This window comes from Mesitornis unicolor, unplaced genomic scaffold (assembly GCF_000695765.1).
Source record: "Mesitornis unicolor isolate BGI_N332 unplaced genomic scaffold, ASM69576v1 scaffold8672, whole genome shotgun sequence".
NCBI lineage: Eukaryota > Metazoa > Chordata > Aves > Mesitornithiformes > Mesitornithidae > Mesitornis > Mesitornis unicolor.
Window position 1 is genome coordinate 57,762 of NW_010169811.1, and position 15,513 is coordinate 73,274.

Consider the following 15,513-nt stretch of genomic DNA (forward strand, 5'->3'; position numbering starts at 1 on the left):
AATGGCTTGTGTTATCATCTGGAAAGATTTGTTTACTATTTACCTTGTGTCAGTTTGACAACAGCAAGAGCCAGTAGACTTTATATAGGTCCATGAGTTATTGGCAGAAGTGTTTGTATCATGTGTATTTCTTTGGCGGGAATTTTAACTATTGTAATTTTTCAAAGTTTAGCCGCAGCTACTACTTTGCTTTACACGATTATATTAATGTTCTTGTAACATCCTTTTTTTTTTTCTTTTTTCCTTATTTTTCTTCCCAGAAGTAGATCAACAAGTGGAAGAAGGTGATCAGTCTCAGCAAGCCCAAACACCAGTTACAACCAGCCCTTCTGCTTCTAGCACAACATCTTTCATGAGCAGCTCTCTGGAGGATACAACCACTGCTACTACTCCAGTAACCGATACTGAAACAGTTCCAGCTTCAGAGTCACCTGGTGTTATGCCTCTCAGTCTTCTTAGGTAAAATTTCTTTATTTTCAGCATATATAATTCCAGGAGCATTGGGAACCGATTGTGTGGTTCATATACGATTTATATCTTCAGCTCTCAGAGTCTTTGGAAACGTTAATGTTTGTATTTACTGTCAAGAACTGTCTCTGCACAGGACAGAGTTTAGTTCGTTACTTTGCCTTGCAGGACATACATTACTAGAAATAAAAAGTTACTAAGCCTTTAATCTACGCTGTATATATATGTCACATCTGAATTCTTCAAGACGAGAAAATACCTTCCTTATGTTGTCCTTCAGTTCTCATGTTCATTTGATATAGTTTAATTTTAAGATCTTTACAGTTCTGTTTTATTAATGAATAGTTGCTGATTCTTAACCTAGAGTAGGCCTTAGCTTATATGTAATGTCCTGCAAGGTAACATCTCATTTCATCCTACCCTCACATATTGCAATGGAAGTGAGACAGAGCCATAGTTAATCTGTAGAGGCTATTTGTGATGTAGAATAAGATATGCTTTACATTGAATAGAGTCATATTCTGAGTTTATTAATTCTGTTGATGTATCTGACCTCTATTCTTAGAGGCATTGGAGGTATAATTTGACAAAAGCCAGAGAAATGTCGTATTACCAAGACAATAAAAGTGAAAATACTCACCTGATTTATTAGTCAGGCTGAGTGCTCAACAAAGTGGGGAAATAGGAGGAGTGTTTACTTCTCTTTTATCTCCTAGGTCAGCTCTTGGTCTATGAGGGGCTTTTTAGGTGCGTACTTTAGAATTTAACTTTCCAGACAAAGGTGGTAGGAATGAGCTGTTCTGGTAGGGTTTTTATGCTTACCCCAATATACCTATTGCAGCTTACCCTTACAAAACTCAATTGCTGTAAAGTATAACTTGCCAAGTGCACTCTAGTTTGGTATATTTCTTGTGTCAGGCCTTTTTCAACATAGCTCTTCTTAACAAACATGTATATTGTTCTTTTTTAAAGGCAAATGTTCTCGAGTTATCCTACCACAACTGTACTTCCGGCACGGCGCGCTCAGACTCCTCCAATATCTTCTTTACCAACATCTCCCTCAGATGAAGTTGGACGGAGACAAAGTCTGACTTCTCCTGATTCCCAGTCTGCAAGGCCTGCCAATCGTACAGGTACACTTGTGGTCGATATAGATAGAAATGTAGATGTGTTGGTAAATTTGCAGAAGTTTTTAAGTCATGGAAAACTATCAGAATTTCTTTTTCATGCAGCCTCACATGCAAAGCATTGTTGAAAAACTTTTCCTAACTCTCTTAGGACAAAAGCTGTAGAATGGATTACAAACTATGTGTATAAAATGAGAATGCAGTATTATTGGTAATTACTTCAATCTGTTAATCTGATTTGGGCGTTTTTCCTTGGTTGCGTGCCACTGTTTAGTGCACTGATTTTCTAGTTTTTGATAGACCATACACCACACAGAAAACAAGAATTGGTTTGTTTTGTGATACATTAGTATATGTCCTTCCAATTAATCTTGTTTAAGAGATACAATGGGCTGTCCAACCTTTATGGGCTCCTCATGCTGCTGTTTGGAATAATGTGAAAGGTAATGGGAGGCTTCTCTTCATGGAAGTTTTATTACAGCCTGCACTGTTCTACTCAAAACAGAAACTTGCTCTATTCCAGCATACATACAGAATGCAATAGGTAGGGGACTGAGCAAATTGTTGTGTGAGAAACTTGAGCTTCCAGAGAGCACAGATTGTATTGTAATTGCAGGTGTTGTAATGCAAGGGAGATAATAATAAAAAGAAAAATACACGTCCATATGTATGTGTGTTAATGTGTATAATATGTATATACATACATACATACATATATATATATCTCATATATAGAATGTGTATGTATTACATTAATAGAAAAAACTGGGTTAAAGTATATTCTTCAAATTTCATTCTTGGTGCTGAGAAACAAAGTCCATTCTTTAAAATTCCATTTTGTTCTTGCTCTTGTATCCATGCTATTAGTTGGGTTTTTTGGTTGCTTCATTTGTTGCACAGCAACTTGTCTGCTCAATTTCTTTTTTTTTTTTTTTTACGAGTTGACTTGCTTGTATTCATGACACTGTCTTTACAATAGTGGTTTTTAGTGCGTTGTTGATGCCTTCATCAGACCTCGCTTTTCTGGTAAATTATAAGGAAATTGTGGGTTTTGGGCAGTACCTGAGCTTTTTAGTCCCTTGAAAGACTCTTTGCACAGAAGTATAGCCATCATCTGCAAAGAGGTTTTTCAGATACCTGTCACCAGCTTAGTTGAGGTCTATTCCTGTGCCTTAAGAGGAAGGTTTATTGGTGTCATAACATTTGGGAAGCTCGATGATTCAGACAAGGATAACTTTATCTAGTCTACCTAAATGTAAATCAAATAGATAATTTGACAGAGTTTAGATGGAAATAAACTTCTCAGAAATATCTTAAAATAAATAGTGCTTTTAGATATCACCAGGATCCTACTTGATTAAAGAGACGCTTGCATAATATATATGTTACCGGTAAGAATTGTCTGGTTTCATTAGAGAAAGTGTCTTTGTAAAAACTAGTAGAGAGGAAAGTTAAAGGCAGTTATTCCCTTATTTGAAGTTAATATATCCAAGTGAGGTCTAGTAAAGCAACACTAAAGAAAAATGTATGCACTTCACATTTAATGTTTTCTGTCTTTTAAGCTTTGTCAGATCCAAGCAGCCGACTTTCAACATCCCCTCCTCCTCCTGCCATTGCTGTTCCGTTGTTAGAAATGGGATTTTCCCTCAGGCAAATTGCAAAAGCTATGGAAGCTACAGGTAATCTATAACTAGAATTTTTCAGTTTAAACTGAAAAATTAGATCGATATGAAACACTTTTTTACAATGGAATGCTTATTTTTGAAGATTTATAACCACTTACAGGTGGAAAATCTATTTCTTTCACCATCTATGATATATTGCAATTTTAAAGTGTGATTTTCCTGCTTTCAGGTGCCAGAGGAGAAGCGGATGCACAGAATATCACTGTGCTGGCCATGTGGATGATAGAGCACCCTGGAAATGAAGATGATGAAGAGCCCCAGTCAGAAGGGACTGCGGATTCACGACATGGAGCAATAGTCTCTGGAAGTGGTGGAAAATCTGGTGATCATTTTTATTTGCAGTCACCAGGTGATATCCCTTCTGCTGATGCCACTGAAATGGAGGAAGGCTTTAGTGAAAGGTAGAATGTAGTTTTCTTTGAATTTCTTGTAATCTGTTGCTGAAACTGAAAATCTCAAGTTCATTGGTGCTGTCAGAACATTACTGTGTAATGCCACTTTTGAATTCTGTTACAACATGAGTAAAAGAAAAGATGCAATTAAGTTAGGTGTGCATGGTGCATTTACTTTCCAGCACTGTTTGTGCACAGATCTGGGGAAGAATGTAACTGAGTGCCCTTCCTTCGAAAAGTAGAGGAAAGAGGAATGAAAAAAATGAGGACATATAGCTTATGTTTTACCTAAAAGACCTAGAAATAAAGCAGCATTTTAGTGAATTTTTTTTTCCCTCAACTGTATGCATGAACAGGTATTTTTCTTCATTTTTCTTTCTTGTCCAGAGAGGATGAAACTGAATTGAAGTTTACATTTTCAGTCACTTTCATAACCTTATATCTGAACTGTCTATTAAACAGGGAGGAAAGGTAGTTGGTTTTCTTTTATTTTTAATTCTAAAAGTAATGGTTATACTTTTGAGTGACACCTCTAAGAATTATGCCAGCTTTGTTTTAATAGGGAGGATGACATTTTCAAGATGTATTTTGAGAACCCTTGTGTTTTTGTTCTTACTGAGGCGCTTATTTTTAAGTTTATTCTGTTACTTAGTCGCAGGTAAACTGTCATTGCACAGAGAACTCAGATTTCAGCTGGGAGAAATAAACTAAGCAACAACTGTTACTAAGTAAATTAACTTCATGTTTGGCAAAAGAGGGAATGACTGAGGCAGCAACAATAGAAACGTTGACTTTATTTCTTTTAAAAGGGAGAAGAATCCTAGTTTTAGCTGGTTTTAACATTGACAGCAAAAAAATGAGTGCTCTCCCATAATTTCTGCAATGCTTCGGCACTATGGAAGCAAGTGATAGGTGTTGACATTGCTGCGTATCATTTGTTTGACGTAAATATTGCAGTCAGAAAGACAGTAAATGTGTGCTGCAGTGGAACTGAAAATACTTGAATTCCAAATTCCCTTTTTTGCCTTTTGTGAAAGGAAGAAAATAAAAAAGCCAATAAATACGATACTAGTATTTTTCCCTTACTGTATGTGTTCAAAATGTGGTTTGATTTACCTGTAAATTATGAATTCTTGTAGCCCTGATAACATGGATCATGCGGATAATGCAGCTTCTGCGAGTGGACCTCCCTCTAGAAGTCGGTCAGCGGTAACGAGAAGACACAAATTTGATTTAGCTGCTCGAACGTTGCTAGCACGTGCTGGTAAGTATGCTGAAAGACTTCCAGGGTCATTGCTTACCAAGAGGAGGGGGATTGGTACTTTGCAGGAAAGTTACAGAACTCTCCTTCAAGTATGTGTATCAGTGTATATTTAACTTAAGTGGTTGTGTGGTAATAAGTACATTATGTTTAGCAGAAGAGTTAAAAACAAATTATTACATGCAAAATAAAAGTACTCTTTTTTTTGTTTTTGTTTTTTTTTTTACTTGAGCGGGGTTATACCGCTCTGTACAGGCCCACAGGAATCAGAGTCGAAGAGAAGGGATATCTTTGCAGCAAGATCCAGGAGCGCTTTATGACTTCAACTTGGATGAGGAGTTGGAAATTGACCTTGATGATGAAGCAATGGAAGCTATGTTTGGGCAAGACCTCACTAGTGATAATGATATTCTGGGAATGTGGATCCCAGAGGTACTGGATTGGCCTACCTGGGTGTGTGTGATTGCAGCGGGGGCTGCTTTAATTTACTGCTTTTTGCATGTTGAATTTTTAAATTTAAAGTAACATGTATATGCTTATAACCTGTTTGAAAATATTTTGCTAAATGCCAGCAGTGCTTAAAATCTTGTGTTCTGTAGCTTCACTTTTAGATTAATAATAGTGCTTTCTTGTGTCTTGTTACTCTGCACTTCTATATGTATATGCAAGATGAGAACAGAACTATATAAATGTTCTTTTGATGGTAGCACTTAAAAATCAGGTGTGCATCCTGGATTGCTCGGCTGTGTGGGATAAAAAGACAAGACTAAGCTTTTGTTTCCTAGTTACGATATTACCTGACTCTGATATGAAAGCAAGTTTTAGTATACAGATCGAATTTTTCAGAGAGGTTCTTTCACTGGACTATCATGATGAAATTACTGACTTGGGACAGAAATGTGATTACAGAAAAATGAACTCTATATTCAGGCAAAATCTCAGACTTTACTGACACAAATGATGATGGTTGTTGCTCAGTAAATGTGAAGTCCAGTTATCTGGAGAAAAAAAAGGATTCTTTTTTCTTTGTTGGACCTAGTTTTAGTCAACTTCTGAGGAGAACCAGGTAACTTAAACACAGCATTGAATGTGAACTAGCAGAGTAGTTTGTGAGAAATTATACTGTCAAGAATTTTGAGTCAGATCTGAAATGAAATAGGAAAATCTCATCCTGTGAAACTTCTGAATATTTTTCCTGTTCTGAGATAGTCTGCTCTTCATTATATCATAAATTGTCTATTTCTGCTTTGTTTTTCTGCAAGTTAGCCATATAAATATCACTCTGTGTGTGTAACAGCAATGGGCAGGAACATCCACCTAAAATACCTGCTGTATTTTATATCTGATATGAAGATATTTATTCTGTACAAATAACATGTGAAAATCTTACTATGCAGCATGTTTGTGAATCTGAAGACAGAGAAGAAGTAGTGGTTTGTGAACTGTGTGAATCCAGTGTTGTCAGCTTCAATCAACACATGAAAAGAAACCACCCAGGCTGCGGCCGCAGTGCAAATCGCCAGGGCTATCGTAGCAATGGTTCTTATGTAGATGGATGGTTTGGTGGTGAATGTGGAAGCGGAAATCCTTACTATTTGTTGTGTGGCATCTGCAGAGAGAAATACTTAGCTCTGAAGAGTAAATCTAAAACGTCAACTTCTGAAAGGTACAGAAATACAACATAGTGAAATACTCTGTGGAAAGAAAGGAAGCAACTAGCATCAGCATTTTACAAATTTGATTGAAGAAATCAAAATTACGAGCATCATTTTTCTTTATTTTAACTGAGGCTTAAAATAATTCTCTGCATTCAACAAAAGCAGACTAATGCAAACAAGACATTTCATTGTCTTGATATTTCTACTTTTTAAATTAAAAACAAGGAGGTTTTTTTCTTGCGATGTTGCCTACTCTTGTTGACTTCTGAAAACTTCCTTTTCAGTTTTGTCTGGCAGTTCCATTATTTTTTTGAGTCTTTCTTAAGTTAGTACTGCAAAATGCTTCCCCCCTGCACAGACACTTTTAGAAGCCCTTTTATTTATTTCTCTGCTACCAGCCTTGTCCAGAAATAATATATGCATTGACCCAATAGTAAAGTAACTTAATAGTAAACCAAGTTTAAAATTATTATGCATATATGTAAAATATTAGAGCCATTCAATGACTTTGTTAATTTATTTCATACAGGTACAAAGGCCAGGCTCCTGATTTAATAGGTAAACAAGACAGTGTCTATGAAGGTATGTTTTGAAGTTGCTGAAGATATTAAATACTTTGCACTTGCATATTGTTTTATTCCTTTTCCCATGAACATGAAGGTGTACTTTAAAGTCTTCTTCAGACTAGGTGAAGTATTTGAATTTTTTTTTTTTAGTTCAAATGGAAAAAAAAAATCCGTGAAGCTTTTCCCCATGTCTTTCATTTAAGTAGCTGAAATGGCAAATGCTTGACTTTGGGTGATAAGGTATCGTTGGTAAATGTTTTCATTTACCAGAACTGCATATACAAAGCCTTACGTTCAGCTGCCTTTGTAGGACAAGTCTGCCATTAGGCTTATTCTGACCTTTTCTGCCTTTGTACTAGCTGCCAGTGTCCCCAGGATGGCGTTCACTTTAAACAGAGTATTTCTAGTGACTGTAGAAAGCCATCCCCAGATGATTCTTTGATTCTGAGCCTTTCTGTAGCTTATATGGTCACGATGTTATGATTTACAGCATTTGCCTATCTAAGACTAAATGAGGGCTGCAGAACTTTACAGCAAGTTCATCTTCCAATCAATAGAGACTGTTCAGATTTTACTGTACGTGGAGTGAAATAGAGTGGGAGGGATCAGTAAATGTAAGTGTAAATGGTTGGGAAGTGAATGGAATGCATAAACAAATTGCAGTTGTACTGCCTTTTGTCTTTTTTTCTCTCTTTCGTTTTTTTTCCTCTTTTTCTTCCTTTTTTTTTTCTTTTTCCTTTTTTTTTTCCTTGGGAAGGGAAAACCAGCTGTTTTGATGCTTCAGAGAATCTTCCATAAAAATTCTCTGCAGTAGAAGTAAAGGTCAAATTTAATGGGCAGGGGCAAGAGCAGGATTTTGGTTTTCTGTTTTATGAAGTTCTATCTATGTCAACATCAGAAGATGAAATTTTAAGTCTACTATGTTGCAGGTTACAATCTACATTTCATACCCTGTATTGTTTTTTTAATTAATTGAAATTAATTAATATTTTAGCTTTTGTAACCAAGTCTAATCATATTTCTCCAATTCTAGAAGACTGGGATATGTTAGATGTAGATGAAGATGAAAAGCTGACAGGAGAAGAGGAGTTTGAATTACTGGCTGGACCTCTTGGGTTAAATGATCGACGTATTGTACCTGAACCTGTACAGTTCCCTGACAGTGACCCTTTGGGTGCTTCAGTTGCAATGGTGACAGCCACCAACAGTATGGAAGAAACATTGATGCAAATAGGTAAATTTGAAATCGGTTTCATTCAAAGAATGAATACCTCCCCTTTGGTATGATTTTTGTAGGGGTGATGATGAAATATTTTGACGGTCTCTCCTGCATCCCCCCATGAGGAAGTGAAGACAGGGTGTGAAATTGTCCTTTTGCTATAGCGGCGTTAGAGAGAGAGGAGTGTGAAGCATTTCTGTTAGCAGAAGGCATGAGGTTTTGATTTGCTAATAAAACCCTGACCGTAGTCCTACAATGGATGTCAGTAGCATGTTCTGCAGAACTCAGAGATGGATTTAAGTTGGGACTTACTGATAATGCGGTTGAAATGCAGGTTCAATACTTAAGTTTGTAGGGCGCTCTAATAGAAGAGGGAAACAGAGGAGTTAATGTTAACTTGAGTATTGTCAGGCTGTGCTCATCTAGCTTTGAAGGTAGGGAATAATTAATTTATGGAGTGTATTTTCCTCTGTCATCACTATAGTTCTGTAGGTATGAAATGTTGAAAAATTTGAGTAATTTGCAAACTTAGACTAAATTTGCTACTGTGCTTATTACTACATGATAATGTTTTGTGTTTGTTTAAACACTAACAAAAATCATTATTATTTCCAAGGCTGTCATGGCTCTATAGAAAAGAGTTCTTCTGGCAGGATAACCTTAGGAGAACAAGCAGCTGCTCTAGTAAATCCACACGACCGTGTTATGGCTCTAAGAAGAGTGACAGCTGCTGCCCAAGTCCTCCTTGCAAGAACTATGGTTATGAGAGCACTCTCACTTTTGTCTGTCAGGTTTGTAGCACCTTCAGCAACACTTCCACCTTTCCGTTTGGAACCGGTTATCAGGTTATGTTTGATAGAGATACAGTTTTAAGCTATTTGGGAAGGTGATTCTCATTTTATGTACTTACATTATACTATTAAGAGAAAAAATTCTGTTGATTTTGTTATTTCCAACCCTGTCTTCAAACCTTTTGAAAGGAACTTCTGCATCTCATATGGAAAGTGAACTCCAGTAGTGTTAGCCACTCAGAATGTAACGATGCTGCGTTGTCAGTGAGGATTTTGTTCAAGACAAGTATTAAAACTTAGAGGTAAACATTAGATGAAAGAAGCAGGAGTTGATGAGATATGAGGATTTAAAAACTGGCTTTGCACAGAGTGCCTGTGCAGCTCTGAAGACATCACAGAGATCTGACATGTACATGTGCATATTGTCATAGCATAACTCTAAACATGAATTATCCATATAACTTTATGAGTGATTCCAGGTAAATTGGTGGATTTTTTGCTAGGGCAAGTCTGCAATGTGTTTTTCTTCAGCTTAAAAGGAGTGGAGAGGCTGCAGCTCCATTTCTGTTTTTTCTCCTTCCCCCTACATGGTAACAATGTCTAGCTAATCAAACAGGCAGTGCTCACTAATGCTTTGGGAATATCCAAGCATAACTTTCCTTTAAAATGTACTAACAAAACCAAGAACATTTATTTTCATTTTTTACAGTGGTTCCAGTTGTAGCCTGGCAGCTGGCCTTGAATCCTTGGGATTAACAGATATCAGAACTTTGGTTCGTTTAATGTGCCTCGCTGCAGCAGGGAGAGCAGGCCTCTCCACAAGTCCATCCACTGTGTCAAGTTCAGCGGAGAGATCTAGAGGAATACACAGCAAAACAAGCAAGCCTATATCTTGCCTTGCCTATCTGAGTACAGCGGTAGGCTGCTTGGCATCCAACGCTCCTAGTGCTGCGAAACTGCTGGTACAGTTATGTACGCAGGTAGGACTGTCATTTCAACATAAATATTTATATTAAACTGCTTATACAATGAAGCAATCCATTTTGTACATACTGATCATTTGTGCTTTTATCTTCTGAACTGTGATGAGAGTGCCCTCAGTTTGAGAATGTCCTTCGAGTTCTTGGCACAAGAGTGTATTTTATTGTTGGTAAAAGTAAAGTAATTTTAAATTTTTTTGCTGAGTACTCTTTTCAAGTGGAGAAAAATGGATGTGTTTTTTGTACTGATGGGCTTTTCTGTGAAAGTTTTGGAGTTTTCAATTGAGTCAGCTCTGTGGATGTACAAAAACATCACCTACAGCTCTGAACGTGCAGCAGGGTTTCATATGTATCAGGAAACTTATAAACAGTCAGAATAATTAATTGTTCTTTCTTTTGAGTTTGAAGAAATTAGAGTGTTGAATGGGATGATGGATTTTATTATGTGTTGTTGATTTTTATCCTACCACCAGGTGCATAACTTAGTAAAAAGCTCTGTAAGCTCCTAAGTTCTTGCTTGTATTCTTGGTAACTTGATATGGTTTTTTTTCCCCCCCTTTTTCTCTGGATCTGGATTGTTGGTTCCAGACCAGATATTCCCCAGGACAGAAGACTTAAATTTCTTATTGTACGTGACCTTTGTCTGTTAAAATAAAAGTGGTTGGGAGTTGAGAACTTCTTATAAATAAATCTTTAAGACTCTGCATGCTTGGTTCAACTAAAAATGTTTTCCAAAATTGATTTTTCTGTTTGTTCTGGTTACTTACTGTCTTTAATTATTTATTTTTAGAATTTGATTTCTGCAGCAACTGGTGTAAACTTGACAACAGTTGATGATCCTATTCAGCGAAAATTTTTGCCAAGTTTTTTAAGAGGAATTGCGGAAGAAAACAAACTTGTCACATCTCCAAATTTTGTGGTTACTCAAGCGCTTGTAGCATTGCTGGCAGACAAAGGGGCCAAACTGAGGCCAAATTATGACAAAGCAGAAGTTGAAAAGAAAGGTATGATATAGCTTTGGTTTTAAGTGTTAGTGATTAAATCTTCAATTCCTCATTTACGTATAAGGAGAGACTTGCCTGAATAATTCATAAATATAGTCTCAAAAATGTATAAAACTTGTTTTAATCAAAGTAACCTTATAGTTTAGGATACAAATTTTACTTGCTATTATGTAATAAGATTATATTTCTATCTTTTGCCATTTAAAAAGTTCTGAATGTCTGTGTATTCAAAGCTGTGTAGCTAAGATGTTCAGCCTTGGTTGTGCTGCCTAATGAAATTAAGGGGAGTAACAGTTAATTACTGCCACCAAAGTACTGTTCTGTCTCTGATGTAGAGAGTTGTGCTGCCTCTGCTGTGGGAGGTCAGCGAGCCAAAAAGCAGCTGCTGTGCCTTAGCACCAGGCTGTTGCTGTGTTAAGGGGAAGGAAGGCCATAGCAGTGACAGCAGCTTATCTCTGTCAGAGGAGACATTTTCCTGTTTAGAAAGCACTTGCTCTTTGAACAGCCGTTTTCTATATGGTAGGAATAAGGCTATTCATAATCCTTGAGGGTTACTTTTCTCTTCGTATCAGTGAAGTGTTTTTTCTATTAGTTAACATGATGGCAACGTTCTTATAAGATATTTGTTGATCTCTTTTTTTTTTCTGGAAATTATGGCTAATGCTGTGTTCATTTGTGTAATTCTGTTTGGTACTCATCTAGGCATCATCTCATTGTTTTGTTTAAGCAGGTTTAATTGCCCATTTGTATGCCCATCCTTCCTATGATCCTTCTGCTGTAGGCCCTCTGGAACTGGCTAACGCACTAGCAGCTTGCTGCCTCTCTTCAAGGTTGTCTTCACAACATAGGCAGTGGGCTGCTCAGCAGCTGGTGCGAACTCTTGCAGCACATGATCGAGATAATCAAACTATTCCTCAGACCCTCGCTGATATGGGGGGAGACTTACGAAAATGCTCCTTCATAAAATTAGAGGCTCATCAGAACAGGGTAAGCATTTCTCCCAAAACCGCATGAATTTTGATACTCTGTTTTGTAGAATACCAAAGAAGTAAAATACTACTATTTTACAAATACACTGACTGAAATGATTGCCCACAAGAAGTAATTTTTTGGTGTTAAAGTAAGTTACAACTTGAGGGTAACTCTGATGCAGAAGAATGCTTAGCTGCTTTGAAAATTCAATTAAAGGGAACATGAAAGTGTTCATGGTACATGCAGTCAGCAGAATCACCCTAAATCTTTCCTTAGGATAGATCTGAATTTGCATTAATTTTTCTGTTATAGTAGTTAACGTCTTTGTCCACTATTCTGTGCAATAGTGGCCTGTGGAGCATGGGTCTGAACGAAATGTAGCATCCTTATAAAGCGTGTTTAATTACAGTACACAGTACTGTGGAAGTAGAAAAATTTATTTGATGGCTACAGTATTTCAGTACTGTAGCTAGTGCTCTGTGCTACTGATTCATGTTTGCTTAATATTAGTGAAGAAACATACCTAAGCTCTGAATTCCAGTTTTGCCATAATTACTTGGGTATTTGTAGGTCATGACGTGTGTTTGGTGCAATAAAAAGGGACTTTTGGCGACCAGTGGAAATGATGGCACCATAAGAGTGTGGAATGTTACAAAGAAACAGTATTCACTGCAGCAAACATGCGTGCTCAACAAGCTGTAAGTTGAATTTTTATAATATTTAATTTAAGACATAATTTTGCAAGGCAATTAAATGAGCCAACCCTGCCATATCTCCTGCACTGACGTTTTCTCATCTTTTAGTCTGGGACTGTTGCTGTGTTTATGGCATGCAAAGTAAATTAAATAGCTTAAAACTGAAAGCAAGACGTACGTAACAAGGTGATCAAAGTCGGTATAAAGAGATTGCGTTCACGCTGTTTAAAAATATTGTGAATTAATTCATATAATTAATTTTTTTAAAAAAACTAATAAAAAAAAGAAACTGTAAGGGACCGTCATAACAAACGGGAATATCCCTCGAGTGGGTTCCAGGGGACAGTTCCAGCGTGTAACGTGATAGTTATGAGTGTGGTCAGTTTGAGAATGTGTGACCCTAGGAATTGGTGAGAGCGTCTAGGAAGTACTTCTGTGTCATTTGGATGTGTACAAAAGGGAAGAAAGAAAAAGGAAAGTTGAAAATCTAATTCTTTGGTACAGCTCATATGAGTTTAACTCAGGAGAGTGAAGAAATGATAGTGATGAACTGGAAGGTTGTTTCATGATTTCTTGGTGGTTGCTTTAGTTCTTGTTTGCTTGCTACTGCTAGATGCTGCCTTAAAAGGATTAAACAGAATCAGAAGATAATAGTAATGAGAGCAGCATCTTCCTTTAACAGAAATCTTCTATTATTCATGTGGCAGAAAAGTGTGCTTCCTGTACAGTAGATTCAGAATTCATGGGCTTCATATCTAACAGTCTCAATAATGGCTATAAATACACATGCAGCACAGTTCTGTCTGTATTCTTTATTGCAGCGGGTAAGTGCCGTTCATCTTTAAAGATAGAATTATTTATTTTTTTTTAGCCATTGGAGATGAGCAGATGAAAAGGCATTATCCCTTCTTTTTGATAGACTTACTGCGTCTTTCTGTGAGAATACTTTTGTATGCCTCCTCTATCTGCAAAAATACAGGGCTGATACACTGTTTGGCATACAGTATGCATTTTGGCAATACTGTGGCATTCATTTTCCTGTTACTAAAAGCAGTAAAAACTCTGGCTGCTCTGTGTGACCTTAAGGGCAGTAAAACACAGCAGTGGTCCTGTTACAGCTAGCCAAAAGCAAACTTTGAAACAGAATTTTAGAACAGCCTAACAACATTGGAAATAGGAGGAAGAGTTTAGTCTTGAGATCAAGATGTACCTCTTTAATTTCTTTTGTCCAAGCTATTCTGTTCCATTTCATTACTTCCCAGAAAGTTTTACCCTCACCAGAGATATGTTGTATTTGAGATATAAATAAAGATAATTGAACTTATTTTTCTAATTGAAGCCTAACTTTGAATTTCTTATTTTGGAAATAACTACTGTCTCATTCTGTGGTTTAAAGTAGTTTGAAATAGAAGTAGGAGCAGAAAAATTTATGATACGTTTATTAGGGCAGGAGAACTCTGGATTTTAACTCAGATATTTCATGAACTCTGTGTTTTACTTTCTGCTTAAAGGAAATGCCCTTTTTTAATTGCATTATTTTATTCTATTATAGAGAAGGCGACTCTGAAGAAAGTCTGGGATCACCCAGTGACCTTAGTTTGTCTATTGTCTGTTGGAGCATCAGTGGCAAGTATCTGGCTGGTGCTACAGAAAAGATGGTGAACATATGGCAAGTCAATGGTATGCTCTTAACTACCTGTGGACACTCTATGATACAGTATATTTCTAGGGAAACTAAGTTATTGGATATTTGTTTGCCCAAGTATTTAACTGCGTATGCTCTCCAATTTAAATGCCTACTCACTTCCATAATATCTTGTAAACCTAGAGGAAGGCACTAACCACAAATGGATGTGTGATTTACAACTAATTCAGTAGAAAAATGAGCAGCATATGATTCCCTTGTGAATCAGAAGTGTTTAGGTGTGCGGCTTGATCACTCTGTAGATACTTCAAGACTTTACTATCTGTAAATCTGCAAGAATTAGCTTTCGATGTGCAACAGGGAGAATGCAAAACCAGACTGAAACGGAGGAAAGGATTGGCTAGAGTGATCAGCTAGATGGAATGTCTTCTAATAAGAGTAGAATGAGTGAGTTTGCTTTATCTGTTTGAACAAAAGAGTCTTGAAGGAAGAAGCTTATCAATAAATTCATTAGAAAGATAGTATTTAAGAGAAGCCCAGGAAGAAAAAGCAGCTGTGTAAGCAAATGGATGGTGTTGACACAAGAAGAAATGTAAATAAGTTGACCATGAATAACTTCAAGAAAGTTTCTGATGTTCAAAAATTGTGATCTCATATTTGGTAAGGAGGAATGACCACTATAAAATTAATTAGATAAACTTAGGAAGTTGTGTTTTGATAGAGGGGACTGAACCTGATCCAGGAAAGGCCCTTTTCCAATTCTGAGGTTCAGTTTGTGAGCATCTTTAAGTGGGTTCTCTTCTGTTTTTACTGTCATTTGTGCTGCAGTTGACTGATCTGGCATAATATCTTTAGAACTCCTGGGAGTGGAAGACTGTTCATCACTTTGCCATTTGTAATCTCTGAAACTTCGTTCTGTTGTTTTGTGCTTATGAAAATCACCAGTTACACTGCCCTTGTTATTAGACAGTCCACAGAAAAAGTACAGATTTACTGAATGCTGAAGAATTTAGCTTCCTTCCTTAAAACTATGTGGCTTGACTGATAACT

The 15,513-nt window shown here is 36.8% G+C and overlaps 1 protein-coding gene across 1 annotated transcript in view; it reads left to right on the forward strand.

Annotated features, from left to right (window-relative positions):
* Window positions 1–15,513, forward strand: part of HERC1 (HECT and RLD domain containing E3 ubiquitin protein ligase family member 1) — a 77,827-nt gene that overhangs the window by 42,327 nt on the left and 19,987 nt on the right. The window contains exons 38-52 of the mRNA XM_010179479.1: window positions 261–459; window positions 1,441–1,601; window positions 3,158–3,274; window positions 3,450–3,681; window positions 4,812–4,936; window positions 5,166–5,386; window positions 6,331–6,599; window positions 7,121–7,173; window positions 8,191–8,391; window positions 8,993–9,167; window positions 9,877–10,147; window positions 10,938–11,151; window positions 11,933–12,138; window positions 12,694–12,821; window positions 14,371–14,498. Of these exons, the coding sequence (XP_010177781.1) occupies window positions 261–459; window positions 1,441–1,601; window positions 3,158–3,274; window positions 3,450–3,681; window positions 4,812–4,936; window positions 5,166–5,386; window positions 6,331–6,599; window positions 7,121–7,173; window positions 8,191–8,391; window positions 8,993–9,167; window positions 9,877–10,147; window positions 10,938–11,151; window positions 11,933–12,138; window positions 12,694–12,821; window positions 14,371–14,498 (2,700 nt within the window). The remainder of the gene's footprint in view (window positions 1–260; window positions 460–1,440; window positions 1,602–3,157; window positions 3,275–3,449; window positions 3,682–4,811; window positions 4,937–5,165; window positions 5,387–6,330; window positions 6,600–7,120; window positions 7,174–8,190; window positions 8,392–8,992; window positions 9,168–9,876; window positions 10,148–10,937; window positions 11,152–11,932; window positions 12,139–12,693; window positions 12,822–14,370; window positions 14,499–15,513) is intronic.